This window comes from Acanthamoeba castellanii (assembly GCF_000313135.1).
Source record: "Acanthamoeba castellanii str. Neff unplaced genomic scaffold scf7180000084661, whole genome shotgun sequence".
NCBI lineage: Eukaryota > Discosea > Longamoebia > Acanthamoebidae > Acanthamoeba > Acanthamoeba castellanii.
In genome coordinates, this window is record NW_004457242.1 from 39018 (window position 1) to 52597 (window position 13580).

Here is a 13580-nt window from a genome sequence, read left to right on the forward strand (position 1 = left end):
GCGAAATGAACTCTGCAATGGGGGGGGGAAGGTTCAGGTAAGTCTGACGCGGGACGACATTGTAACAAAGCCGAGACTGCTACAATGGGCCGCACCTGAGATGTCGATTTGGCCACTGCCGGTGTCGTCGAACATGGACACCATCAGCTCCACTGCACCATGTGATGGGAAGAAGCGATTAGGGTGGTGTGTGTGGTTGTGTGTGTGCCGCACAGGAGGGATCGTACGAGCTTGCTTGTCGAAGTTGTCTCCACTCGCCGCCAACGCGCGCTGGAGCTCCTCTGAGTCGATTTCTCCGCTTCCTAAGAGTCGTAAGCCGGGTGGTGTGAGAGGCAACGCTAACCGCTGGAGCTCTCCCTACTAGAGGGATGGGTAAGTAGCACGCACCGTCTTGGTCGACCGCATTGAACCACTCCCGCAGAATCATCATCTCGTCCGGCGACGGCTGACCGTAATAGGCCAGCTATAGAGAACAATACAAGTCAGGCACATGGCCGCACACTCATCGTACGCACACGCACACGCACACGCACACGCACACGCACACGCACACGCACACGCACACGCACACACAAGGAGGGAGGTACCCAGCCCTGAGTCACGTTGAAGCTCTTGGGCGGTAGAGAGGCAAAGGAGGACGACGAGGGCGCGGCCAATCCGCCCCACGGGCCGCCTGTGGAGGGCGCCTGCTGCGGAGGGTAGCCACCGGCGCCGCCGTAGGCCGGGCCGGGCGCCGCCGCACCGTAGGTCGTCGTCTTGGTGTAGACCGTGGCCGACGTCGGCATCATCACCGCGGGAGGACCGCCCACGCCCTGCGGCTGCTGCTGCTGCGCTCCGGCCGGCGGGCCACCCCAGCCAACCTGCTGCTGGCCCTGGCCCTGCGCTCCCCACGCTGAGCTCTGCGGATAACCGCCGCCCTGTGCTTGCTGCTGTGGGTACGCGGGCTGCTGCTGTTGCTGGCTCCAGCCGCCACCAGGTCCGCCGGGCTGCTGCTGCTGCTGAGGTGGGTAGGAAGCGCCGCCGTAGGGAGGATAGCCGCCGCCGCCGCCGCCGCCCTGCTGCGGCTGCTGTGGGTAGGCGGGACCACCGGGCTGGCCGCCGCCCGGTTGTGGCGTCTGCTGCTGCTGGTTCCAGCCGCCACCAGGTCCGCCGGGCTGCTGCTGCTGCCCTTGGGGAGGATAGCCACCGTGCGGCGGCTGCTGCTGCCCCTGGGGTCCAGGGTACGCCCCGCCGGTTGGGCCGGGTCCAGGCGCCTGCCACGTCGGCTGCGGCGATGCGGGATAGCTCGTCTTGGCCACATCAGCCCCGCCGCCGCCGCCGCCCTGCTGGCCCGGCGCCTGAGGTTGAGGTTGAGGGGGTCCGCCCTGGGGAGGATAGCCGCCGCCCTGCTGGCCCGCGTTCCACGTTGGCTGCTGCTGCTGAGGCTGCTGTGGATAGCCGCCGCCCTGCTGGCCCGGCGGCGGTGGTGGCTGCTGGCCGGGATATGGCGCGCCTCCCTGTGCTTGGGCAGGTAGCTGCTGTGGCTGGGGCGGGTAGGCGGAAGGGGTGGAGCCGCCGCCAGGGCCGTTCCAGGTCTGCTGCTGCTGTGCAGGCGGTTGTGTCCAGGGCGAGCTCGTGGACGACTGGCCGGGGGCAGAGTAGCCGCTGCCGCTGCCTCCCGCGCTACCTGGTGGTCGGGGGCCGATGCAGAGCTCTGATCTTTAGATTGGGTTGGGGGGGGATGATCCCGGGAAGCCGGGTAAAGGCGAAGTGGGAGTACCTGCAGGCGGTGTGCCCGAGTATCCAAACAGGGGCTGTGACTGCTGTGGTGGTGGTAGTGGTGGTGCGCTCATCCTCTTTGAGGGAAAAACAATCAAAACGGTAAAAAAGAAATATTGCATTTCAGGGGCAAAAAGATATCGTGAACTCAAAGAGAAAGGACCCTTTCATCACACCAGCGTGGTCCCAGCACAGGGGCAGGTGGAGGGGATTTTGAAGAGGTCGGAGGGAGGAGTCCCAAGCACAAAGTGGGACACCTTGAGGAAAGAGGGCGCCGCCGTTTCGCCACTCGGGTTGACAAAGGTAAAGTAGTACGGCACTCGGCCATCAGAGGAGAAGCAGACCGCCTCGCGAACGGGGGGCGTTGTCGGCGCCGTCGCGTTCCACCACGCGCCATTGTCGCCACACGGCCCGCCGTAGGTCGCGTTCACAAACAGGGCGAAGAAGTTGATGCTACACTGCCAGGATGGTAGATGGGCGAAAGCTGGTTTTGGCCACCAAGACAGATTCCACCTTTTCCCGCCCAAAAAGGTGACCCAGAGACGAACCAGCTCGCCTTGGTGGGCAAAAGATGGAACATTCCATCACTCCCGTCCACCTTGGGTGCACCTAGGTGGACAGAAGACGGAATGTGCCATCTTCAAGTCCACCTTGGGTGCACCTAGGTGGACAGAAGATCGAACACACCATCTTCAAGTCCACCTTGGGAACACCTTGAGGTGGGAATGAGAGAGAAGCACATTGTGAGGTGGACATGACCACAACAACCATGCCTTCAAGGTGGGAAGAAGGTGATTTTGTTGGTGTTGCATATATTGAATACACACATTACAGCAAAGTGTTGTGGTCTGCCCTCTAGCCTGGCTGTTGTTTGCTGTCCACTGTCCACCATAGCTGCTGCCATACATCGCTGTCCACCATCCACTGTCTGCCATCCACCATCCCTGCTCGATCACTCTGCACAATGTGGAGTTAGTGAATATGCATGTACTGTGGTGTTGGCATACTAGGCCTGTAGGTGATGTAGATCTTGATGTTCTGGCGGGCCATCCAGACTTGCTCTGTATCAAACTTGAGTGCAATGGTTCCATTTGCCATGGGGTCCCACTCTAAGTTGTCTGCTCCTGTTACAGATCTGATCACAGCCTCTAGGGCTGCAGGCGGAGGAACAGCCCAGGTGGGCAGATTGCTAATCCGCTGGTGGAGCTTGTCCCTGTTGACCACCTTCAGGTCTGCTGGGTGATGCATGATGCTGTTCCAAGGAAGCCCAGAGCTTGTGAGCAAGACTAACCATTCACAATTTACTACAATTGCAGAGGAACTGTGAGCAATGAATTCAACAAGATATGAAGCAAAGAAAGATGTACCATCATTGACACAGGCAGGGGCAGGTGATTGCTGGGCGTGTTCAAGTGCACATTCAGTCAGCACCCACTTCTGCCCGCTCTTCCTAGGGGCCAAGTGCTCACAGACCAAGTCAATCTCAGCCTCAGTCAGCTCATCCAGATCTTGGCAAGGCTGCTGGGCGCCGGGCTGCGTATTGGCCAGGCACACAAGTTGCTTTGCAGCACTCATGGCCTGGTCATCCCCTTGAGTCAACCACTCCTGGGTCAATGCAGATGTAGTTTGTTGTTTTTTCATACAAAGAACAGCATCAGCTGGAGGCTGGGGTCATGTTGTGGTCTCAGTGTCGACCAATGAATCACACTTGCACCACCTGCAACTTCAAATGTTAGTAAATACATAAGAGGAATGATGATATGGAAAATACCTTGATACCATTGAATAAAGTTGTCATATCTTGCTTCTCATCTTCACTGTCCTGTTCACTGTCCCATTCACTGTCCCATTTGCTGTCCCATTCACCATCCTGTTCACTGTCCTGTTTGCTGTCCTGTTCACTGTCCCATTCACTGTCCCATTCACCGTCCTGTTCACTGTCCTGTTCACCATCCTGTTCACCATCCCATTCTTTGAACTCTTTCTTCTTTGCCTTTTTCTTTGCAGCCTGCAAGAAAAGATGAGAACAAAGTTGTGTGTGTTATGCACTAAGTGTTTGTGTGTGTTATGTGCTAATGTACCACATGTGCCTGGGGTGAGTTGACATACTTAAAGAGACTCACCACTTTGCTTCCAGGCTTGGCCAAGCACGCTTTGGCCAGGTTCATGTCCCTCCACCATGTGACCAATCACTTAGAATGGCTGGGCTCAGTGGGAGGATGCAAGGGGTCCTCAAACACCCACTCGTTTGCCATTCTGAAGGCCATCTGAATGAGTGTATCCCTGAATTGTTTATCAACTGCACATGCAGGAAGTCAGTAAATAAATGGGTTAAAGCACATGAAAGGTCATGTACCTGTCACTTTTGCCTTGAACTCAGCTGGCTTCTTCACTGGCTTCAGCTTTTCAAACACACATGCAAGCAGCAACTTCAGTGACTCAGTGACTGGCTTCCATCACTTGCACACCTGAAGAGAAAACAGCTCAGTAACTACAACTAAAACCAAACACTACTAACAACCATACTGCTGGAATGAAGCTCTTGCTGATCCAATTCTTCATGCTGGCTGATAGCTTCACTTTTTCCTTCTCCTTGACCTGCTTGATGAATTCAAGTTGGAGCTTGTTGCCATTGCCTTGCTTGACCTTTGTGATGTTGAAGTAGATGTGGGCAACTTTGACTTGCACCAGGTTGGTGACATCATCCTGCTCCATGCTGTGCTGCAAATTGACCTTGGTGATTAGCAGGTTGATTAGCAGCTGATGGGTCTCCTCTTGGCCCTTCCACAGCTTGTCCAGGCCTGTCACCAAGGCCTTGGAAAAAGCAAGAAACTCTGTTGTGTGGAATGTGTAAATCTTTGTGATTGATTATGAAAACAATAATGGGAAAAAACAATGAAAGCAAACCTTCATTGGTGACCATGGATGGGGCCCTTGCCATAGCTGTTGCATTGGTTGATTGATTTTCCACAAGCAAGATTAAATAAAGTAAAATTAGAAATCACATAGAAGGAATTTCTACTATGTCAAGTAAATGAAAGCAAAACACACCTCCATTCCTCAGATTGGACAACAATCCCTTTGCTGAACCCTGTACATTGCCTGATTAGTGAAACAGAAAATTAACATTAGCAAAATTAGAAATTGCATAGAAGGAATTTCTACTACGTCAAGTAAATGAAAGTGAAATGCACCTCCATTCCTCAGATTGGATGACAATCCCTTTGCTGAACCCTGTATGTTGCCTGATTAGTGAAACAGAAAATTAATATTAGAAATTGAATGGTTGTTTGAGTGAGATTGGGTACCAAAGGCATTCTTCTTCATGATCATGGGTAAGCAGTCAGCAGCAAAGATGTACTGGCCAGGAGGAAGGAGGAGGAAGACTTGTGCTGCCACTACTCCACTGATTGTATGGGAGCAGAATACTGATCTTGTCAATGAGCCACAGCTGGCCTTTATGCTGTCAACCCTGGTTATTTCCCAGTTTTAAGTACCTTTTTTCTTGGCTTGCATACCGCGGAACCAACATCCAGAATAACTGCGATTTCTGCGGACTTCTTTTTATTTTGAAAAAAAATACACTTCAGAAATAAAAAGAAGTCCGCAGAAATCGCGGTGTCAGGAAAATTGTTTTCTCTTTATTTCTACGGACGACTTCTAAGAAGAAAATGATAAACAAATAAAAAGAAAACTTGCCCCCCCTCAACATCTCCCTTCTAGAGGAGATGTTCAAGGCACTCAACACGCACAACAACACCCATTCCATTCTGTGCTGGCGTTTTTTTACAACCACTCAACACTCACCCACTACTTGACCCCCCTCCATCTTCTTCATAAAGAAGAATAAAATACTTTGTCTTCCTTTGTGCACTTAAAATCAATTCTTCCTGTTTCTTGTCTCTTTTTCTCTTTTCTTTTCTTGCTTCAATTTTTCTTGTTTCTTTTTCTCTTTTTTTCAAAAAAATGTAAAAAAGTCAGGCACTCAGTACACCTTCCAAATACAGGTTTACAGCTGTAACCATAAATGCTGACATGGCTTCTTTTTTTTTTAATAAATTCATTTTCTTTGTTGCTGCACTTTTTTGCTTTGAATATTTTGCATTCTTCATCCACAGAACCCACAAGCTTGGTTCTGCAGATGGCAGGAAGGTGCTCTGCAGGCTGTTTGGAATATTTACTTTCAACTGTATAAAATCACCACTCAGTGTGAGTCATTTGAGGAATGCTCCTTTGTCAACAAGAAGTTGCCACAGAAAGCAGCCCAGGACACACCAAGCTTCTTTTCCTTACCACCCTCAGCAAACACACATAGGGCTCTTCAAGAGGCAGGGAGAGCTTTGCCCTTCAATTAAATAAAAGAGAGCAGGCCCTTCTGTGCCTTGATTTGTGTGCTGCAGATGATTGAGTGCATGATTTGATGAGTATGTGTGTTAATTGCTTTCAATTAGCTGTTAATTTTGCTAATCTTGCCTTTCTCCAGTGGCTGAGCTGCAATGCCTGAAAATGGAGTATGTTTCCTTCCCATTGCTCTCCCCACTGGGTTCATTGTGCAATCCATGCAGGTATGGCAGCATTGCCCAATATCATAACCCCAAGGAGTGCAAGAGGTGATTGTGGAAGAAATGCAAGCCATGCCCATTGCTGTATGTCAATCCACCTTTCCCATTTACTTGATTTCTAATGCCCTCAAGGGCTGATTGTGAGAGGAGGCTGCATCATTATGCAGGTAAAAACAAGTGGAAGCAAATATGCAAGGATGTAGTGCAATGGTGTGGCCTCAAGATGGTATGTGTGATTGTGTGATTGTGTTGCTAATCTACTGATGTTGTGTTGTTGCTGCAGGTGTACCTGCTGAATCTTTGTGTAGACTGACAAGACATTGTTGATGTCAATGATCAACATCTCTACTTTGGTGATTGTGAAGAATGGTACTTTGTTGCTGTTATCTGCATGTGGTTGTTTAATGATGTGCACAAGGGCTTTGAAGACCATGCCTACATGAATGACCTGGATGGCATGATCAATGACTTCTACTGCTGGCTCTTTGCACACCAGATTGACTTTGCCTTTGACCTGGACAAGGAGCATGTGCTCCTTTTTCAAATCTTCTTGATGTACTATTGCAGGAGGTAATTGCGCCTCCTGCTTCCTGTTATGTTTTTGCGCCTACTCACTTCCTTTACACCCCTTCCTTCATCTGCTTAGATACAAGCAGAAGCAGATGAAGGAGGAGATGCAAAGGAAGATTGCTTGTGACAAGTATGAGGCAAGCTCTATGTTGATGATGCTTGCCTTGAGGTATGTGTTGTATGTAAATCTCCTTTCTTGTCTCAATTTGTTTTTGTGTAGTGCACAAGACCAGTACAGCAGTGAATATGAGATGCATGTGGAAGAAGAGAAAGAAGAGAAAGAAGAAGGTGAGGTGGTTGCTGAGGCTGCCAGCCTCCTCATGGTACCTTCCTTTCTTTGCTCTTTACTTGTGCGCCTGATGCTCCTCCTTTATGTATTTTGTACACAGGAGGTGCATGGACTTGATGCTGAGATGATTCTTGCATGTGCAATGCATGTGCTTGGTGGCTACAAGGGGCTCATTCTGTTTGGTGACAGTCCAAACACCAAGGCGCTTGCCTTCACCATCAACAACAGCCCCAAGGAGCTCATTCATTGGCACTTCAACAAGCACATCAATCACCTCATCACATTCAAGCCAAGCAGCCAAATCCTCTACATGAGGTGCACCATTTATTGGTGCTCAAGGACGATCACCTACTTCAACAAAGCCTACAGCTTCATCAAGAGATGGTATCCTCCCTGTCATATCCTCTTGTTTTGTACATCTTACAATTCCTTCTTCTCAGTCATGTTGCAGGGACAGGAGATATGGAGCTCTTTTGTCCCACATGCTACTTCAAGATGACCAATGCACTCTTCTTCAGTGGCCATGATCCACTTGGCCTGCTCTTTGGTTTGCTCCCCTCACACAATCTCCAATAAACAGTCATTTGCTTTGGGGGGGACAGGTATGGTGATGAACAGGCAGAAGTGGTGCGCTGATTGTGAGATTTGGATCTTGCATTGAGGCTGGCAGCATGAACAATCTGAACGCCATGCCAGGGCAGCCAGAGAGAAGTGTATGCTTGCTTGCTTTTGCTCTTTGCTCTTTGTGAGCTAATGTGAACACTTTTGTTAACAGGCGCAAACAAGAAGCTGGCTGCAGAACAGTGATCACTCAAGTGAAAGCACCAGGCCAGCAATGAGGGAGACAAAGGTGACAACAACAAGTGCAACAGAGTTTTCAGCTACAGCAAGGAAGAGAAGGTTGACAGAAGCAAGAGCAAGGTCAAGAGCAAGGTCAAGAGTGAGGTCAAGAGCAAGGTCAAGGTCAATAGCAAGGTCAAGGTCAAGAGCAAGAGCAAAGAAACAATAAATGATGTTGAGGACACACAAGGAGACAAGCTGGAGGACAAGGACAATGAGCAAATGGAAGACAAGGCAATCATGGCCATGGCAGCCATCAACACTGAGAGGGCTGATGACAATGATGATGCACACATTCCAGAGGACCCAATGGGTCCAGCAACAGAGGAAGAGCTTAATGAACATGATCTGCCTCTGGTACGTTTGCTGTTGTTATTACCTTTATTCTTACTGACCTCCTATGTTCACTTCTAAAACGTAGGCACATCACAAGTGTGTAGTGCAAAGACAGGGAGCTGTAGAGTGTGCAATAGTGGACCTGAAGAACAAGGTGCTCTATGAGCACATGCAGCACAATGATGCCACCAAGCATGCAATGGAGGACCTGCTTTGTATGCATTGGAATCCACTGTTCTGTTTTGGGATGATTGCTGAGAGTGTCCATGTGCTGAGTGAGGCTGGTCAGGTACACCATGAACAACATTATTTTTGTTGTTTTCGTCATTTTCAGTGATTGACTTGCGTGCAGATGATGTACCCACCAGTTGCATGGCGTTGGGCTCATGTCAGTCAGGGGACACTCAACTTTGTGTCCCCAACCAATGTGATCCACGATCACTACAAGCTCAAGGTAGACTTGAGCAACAAGCACTTCTGTTTCAAATGGAGTGCAAGGCTCAAGCACCTGTGCAACTGCAAACAATTCAAGCAGTGCAAACAGTACAACACCCCACAAAAACCCTCAATACTAACTTACTAACTTCATGTTTGTCTTAAGTTACATGTGGAGCAGGGCCCACATGCAAGGGTGAAGGTGGAAGGACTGCTGGCTCATCCTTCCCATTTTTTATATTGATGTGTTCTGAAGTGTTGTTGGGATCTACATGTCCTTCGCCAACACATCAATGGACAAAATGGAGATTGCCAAGTCAAGATACCTCCTCTGCCTCATGCCACAGGACGTCAACCTCTTCAATGCCTTGCAGATCATCATCATCATGCCAATGCGCCTGCTCAAGCACAGATACAACATCTACTTCAAGGCCAACAACACCACACGCCACTGCTACAGCTCCATCTACTGTATCCTCAGCGACCATCCCTCACAGGCGCTGTGTGCCAGTACATTCAACAATTGTTCAGTTTGTCTTTCTTCAAGTTAACTTATGTTTTATTCACATCACAGGATTAGCACAGGGCGGCTGGGGGTCATGCCAATACTGCCACAACCTCTCAGCCTTCTTCCACGAGGTGGAATGGCCAATCAAGGTTGGCAGCCAAACTGTGCACCGGCCCCAGCGACACAGCAACTACTGGAGCGTCTACAACGCTCACATCGCAACACTCAAGGACTCCAACAAAGGAGTCCATGGCAAGGTTGGCCCTGCTGATGAGAAAATAAAGGTGCATGGCTGGGGCCAACAGGTAAGCCCATTTTGGGAGCTCCTCTGGATGCATGAATCGTTTTACGATTGCTTTGGTATCTGTCTACTGCATATTGAGCACCTTGGTCTTCTCAAGGTGTGTTGACCTGATCCTTACACAACTTTTAACTTTATTAACTTCTTCTTCGTTCAAAGAGACACTTGCAGTACACAAGCACAGCACATGGGCTTGAGGAAGAGCTCAACGAGGCGTTCAAGGCTTTCCCACCATTCCCAGGAAAGCAGAGCTTTGCAAACCAGACACAGATCATCCAGCATAATCCAAACATACGTTTTCCTTTTTCTTTCTTCTCTGTTCTTCTCTGCGCAACACTCACAGCCGTCATTGCGTACGACACGCACACGACCAACGGACACGCGCACGACCAACGGACACGCGCACGACCAACGGACGCGCACGCGCACGCACACATGCACACGCACGACCAACGACACGCAGGGCAAGGTGGTGGTGGCGGGGCTGACAGGAGGCGAAATGGACAGCTTCCTGCAGGTCGCGGGTGAGCGATCCGCAGGAGCGCGAGTGCTGGCAAATCCACGTCGATATCGTCCGCCTCCTGCAGCAGGAAAGCTTCGACGCCAACGACCTCGAGAAGCTCGAGAAGCTGACCAAGAGATGGAAACATCTCATGGTCAAGTTCTACGGCGGCGTTGCCGAGCGGCAGCGAGCGACGAGCTCAAAGAAGACGCGGTCGAAGAAGCGGTCGAAGAAGCGGTCGCGGACGGCCGAGACGGCGGCCAGCGACACGACGACGAGCGGAGAGAAGCCACTCAGCTTCAAATTTCCGAACTTCGAGGTCGCGCAACACTGGCCGGAGTTGATTCGCTTCCTCGGGCCCCCATGGGTGCAGGACACGCGCCTGTGGGAGCAGCGGCACCTCGCGGCGAAGATGACCGGGCATAGGACGAACCAGATCAACACCGAATGTGCAATTCTTGTGAAGGTACGGCTTTGTTGCATGTTTTTTTAACGTTTGCTAACCTCTGGTTTTGTTGTTAAGACGCACCAAAAGGACACCGTCATTTGCCACCGAGCATACGCTGGGCTGCCCCGCGTGAGCTCTGTGGATGGGTCCCGGAAGGAACCCTACACGCTCAGCGTTCGTGGCACAACAACCAGCATCACGAGGGACCGCAGGCGCAACCTCTTCGACGCAGTCAGCCGTGAGCTGGGCGAGGGCGTCCAGATAGCGGACGACATCACCTCGCACAAGTCGGCCCACTACTACGGCCACTTCCTGCGACCAGGCGATGGGATCGCCTTGCGTGTTCCCGAAGACTATCCAAACGTACGATAGTGTGCTAGTGTTGTGTTTCGCTTCTCATTACTAATTCTTTATTTAATTGTAGATACGGTTCATCATCGACAACTCACGACACGCCATCCTCGACGAGTCCGAGACGCAGTGTGTCGTGATCGGAAGGATATCTCGTCTGCTTCGCATTGCCTGCAACAACGTGGTGAAGGCGTGGGTCGAGCTCGAGCTTGGCGATCTGCGCGGCGTCAGCGATGGCTTTCTCGAGTTCCGGCTCAGCCAGCGACGGTTCTACCTTCCCTTTGGGTGGAATGGATGGACCGTCGCCAAGCGCGTCCACCTCGTGCAACAACATGCGGGCTTGCTCTATAACCATCGCGTTAGGTGGCACCTGGGCGACAGGTGGGCCACACCGGCGAGCGGCGCACGACCAGCGGCGTGGAGCACGACCAGCGCGATCGGCGGCGCGGAGCACGACCAGCACGACGACTAGCGCCACCAGCACGACGACCAGCGGCGCGGAGCACGACCAGCGCGACCAGCGGCGCGGAGCACAACCAGCACGACGACTAGCAAGGTGGACAGGAGGTGGACAGGAGGTGGACAGGTGAAGATGGAATTGTCCACCTTTTTCAATACAACCATTCGACCTACTCAAGGTGGAAAAAGGTGACCTCAATGTGCTGGCTTTTGGTGGTTTTTCCCGTCTTGTGAAAGGTGGAAAACAGCTATCTTTTTCCCACCTACCGTCCCGGCAGTGTACTCACCGCACAGTCCTTGTCCGGGTTCCTCGGGCACGAAGACCCGCGCCAGCACTCAGTTGTGCAGACGGTTCTGTTGAAGGAGACGGAGATGCTCTCGGCCGAGTCCACAATGTCCGTGAGCTGCTTCGTGTGGTCTGTTCCCCCCGCCACGCAGGAAGGAGGTCCACTGCAGTGGTCAGCCAGCCCAGTGGGCGTCACCGCCGGCGGAAAGTGTGGACGTACCCAGAGTGGCCGAGCGCCTGTGCTCCCCATCAAGGGCCAGGGAGAGAAACAGAGGCTCGTTCGCACCGTGCGGGACGTAGTGGACGTCCCTGGAGCAGAGAGGTGGTAAGCAGGTGGAGCAACAAGACGCTAAGAGAAGGGGAGGCATCTACCATCATCCAGGAGGTGAAGTCGAGGAAGTCGGGCCGCGTTTGGGCGTGCAGGGCGCCCACAAAGAGGAGCACCAGCAGCAAGCGACACAGCACAGGCGAGACGCTCATCATCGTGGCAGCAAGAGAGGGAGACAGACAAAGGAAGTGTGCTTGGCGCAAAAACTGTAGTAGCCGTCCGAAAGGAAGGAAAAGAAGGGCGCGGTTCTACTGTGGAGTCCCCACCGAAAGTTCTACGACAAAAAATATAATATATATTTTAACATTTTTAACATAGCCTCACTTGTTAACATATTTATTTCCATTTTAATGCTGCCCCCAGAATTTGCGGGATTTCAAAAACAATCTTTTTTTGTTTGTTTTGCAGATCCTGCACGAGATGGAATTGGATCCGATTACAGACGACGCCTTGGCGGATGTTGTGGAAGAGGAGGGGGTGGTAGTCCAGCGTGCCCAACATGCGCCACGCGATGGTGTGGACAGTATGAAATTGGATGAAGATGAAGATCTTGAGGACGATCTTGATGAGGACGAAGATGGAGGCGAATCCATCAAGGGCAAGGAGCGCGTTGGAAAGCGCGGGCGTAGCGTGAGCACAGATCTGGGTGCGCCTGGGGCCAAGCGAAGCGGGAGGGTCAAGCGCACCAAGGCCAAGAAGAGCTGCCTCAACACCCTGCCGCTGGCGCGCGTGAAGCGCATCCTCAAGACCGACCCCGATGTCAAGCTCATCAGCAACGATGCCGCCCTCCTCGTCTGCCGCTCAACTGTACGCTGCCGCAGCTCTGTCTGGCCGCCGCCACACGCGCCTCCTCATACATCAACACCACTTGGCTTTTTTTGGTCTTTGCTGCAGGAGCTGCTGTGCGAGCTGTTGATTAAGAAGGCCTACGAGCACACGCAGCACGAGCGAAGGAAGATGGTCTACTACCGCGACGTTGGTACTCAACCGTTATCCATTATCTTCTTCTTCAGCGCCGAATTGACCTTGTGTGTGTCCGTCGTGTGTGCCGTGACTGTGGCAATGGGCAGCAAGAACGGTCGCGCAGGGAGACAACCTCGACTTCTTGCTTGAGGTGGTGCCTCCTCGTCCCGAGATCGACGTCATCAAAACGAAGAAGCAATCGGCCAAGCGCGAGGCCGAGGCGTTGCCGCAGTCACCGCCAAATCCCACTTCAACGGCAACGGCAACGACGGCAAGTGCGGCGACGGCCACTACTATTTCTCCACCAGCAGCAGCTTCGTTGTCATCTGCCCCCACTCCATCGCAGGCATTGCCTTCCCCTGCGGCCCCGGTCGCCGCCGCAGCCGCCGCGACGGCCAAGCCACCGACGCCCGCTCCTCCGGGGCGACCACCCACCAGGCGAGGTCGCGGGCGACCGCCTTCCAGCGTACCACCGCCAACTCGGCTTCCGCCCACTGCCACAGCCGCCACAGCCGCGGCCGCAGCCACATCTACGACCCCGACACCCACGCCTACGACAAGTGTAGGCCGGCCACCACAATCCTTCGCGCCTTCGGGCATCCCAACACCGGCGATGGGACTTCCTCCGCGAGGCACACTCTACG

The 13580-nt window shown here is 52.4% G+C and overlaps 6 protein-coding genes and 1 pseudogene across 6 annotated transcripts; 3 read left to right on the plus strand and 4 right to left on the minus strand.

Moving 5' to 3' along the window:
- Positions 1–33: 33 nt before the first annotated feature.
- ACA1_108530 (EF hand domain containing protein) lies at positions 34–3006 on the minus strand (the record flags this gene model as incomplete). Its single annotated transcript, XM_004332760.1, has 7 exons — positions 34–152; positions 228–302; positions 388–463; positions 588–1650; positions 1933–2216; positions 2446–2471; positions 2766–3006. The coding sequence occupies 7 exons, from the start codon at positions 3004–3006 to the stop codon at positions 34–36; spliced, it is 1884 nt and encodes a 627-aa protein (XP_004332808.1).
- A 484-nt stretch (positions 3007–3490) lies between these two features.
- Positions 3491–3926, minus strand: ACA1_108540 (uncharacterized protein; the record flags this gene model as incomplete). Its single annotated transcript, XM_004332761.1, has 2 exons — positions 3491–3766; positions 3840–3926. The coding sequence occupies 2 exons, from the start codon at positions 3924–3926 to the stop codon at positions 3491–3493; spliced, it is 363 nt and encodes a 120-aa protein (XP_004332809.1).
- Positions 3927–3947: 21 nt separating this feature from the next.
- Positions 3948–5085, minus strand: ACA1_108550 (uncharacterized protein; the record flags this gene model as incomplete). The annotated part of the gene is made up of 4 exons (XM_004332762.1): positions 3948–4057; positions 4115–4160; positions 4285–4559; positions 5067–5085. 4 exons carry the CDS (start codon positions 5083–5085, stop codon positions 3948–3950), a joined length of 450 nt encoding a protein of 149 aa, XP_004332810.1.
- A 1626-nt stretch (positions 5086–6711) lies between these two features.
- Positions 6712–7755, plus strand: ACA1_108560 (uncharacterized protein; the record flags this gene model as incomplete). The annotated part of the gene is made up of 5 exons (XM_004332763.1): positions 6712–6849; positions 6977–7059; positions 7111–7213; positions 7280–7494; positions 7620–7755. The coding sequence occupies 5 exons, from the start codon at positions 6712–6714 to the stop codon at positions 7753–7755; spliced, it is 675 nt and encodes a 224-aa protein (XP_004332811.1).
- Positions 7756–9092: 1337 nt separating this feature from the next.
- On the plus strand, positions 9093–11372 carry ACA1_108570 (uncharacterized protein; the record flags this gene model as incomplete). Its single annotated transcript, XM_004332764.1, has 5 exons — positions 9093–9300; positions 9365–9603; positions 10091–10567; positions 10625–10912; positions 10974–11372. 5 exons carry the CDS (start codon positions 9093–9095, stop codon positions 11370–11372), a joined length of 1611 nt encoding a protein of 536 aa, XP_004332812.1.
- Positions 11373–11622: 250 nt separating this feature from the next.
- ACA1_108580 (uncharacterized protein) lies at positions 11623–12128 on the minus strand (the record flags this gene model as incomplete). The annotated part of the gene is made up of 3 exons (XM_004332765.1): positions 11623–11777; positions 11866–11954; positions 11989–12128. 3 exons carry the CDS (start codon positions 12126–12128, stop codon positions 11623–11625), a joined length of 384 nt encoding a protein of 127 aa, XP_004332813.1.
- A 370-nt stretch (positions 12129–12498) lies between these two features.
- The window catches only part of ACA1_108590, a 1920-nt pseudogene continuing 838 nt past the window's right edge, over positions 12499–13580 (plus strand).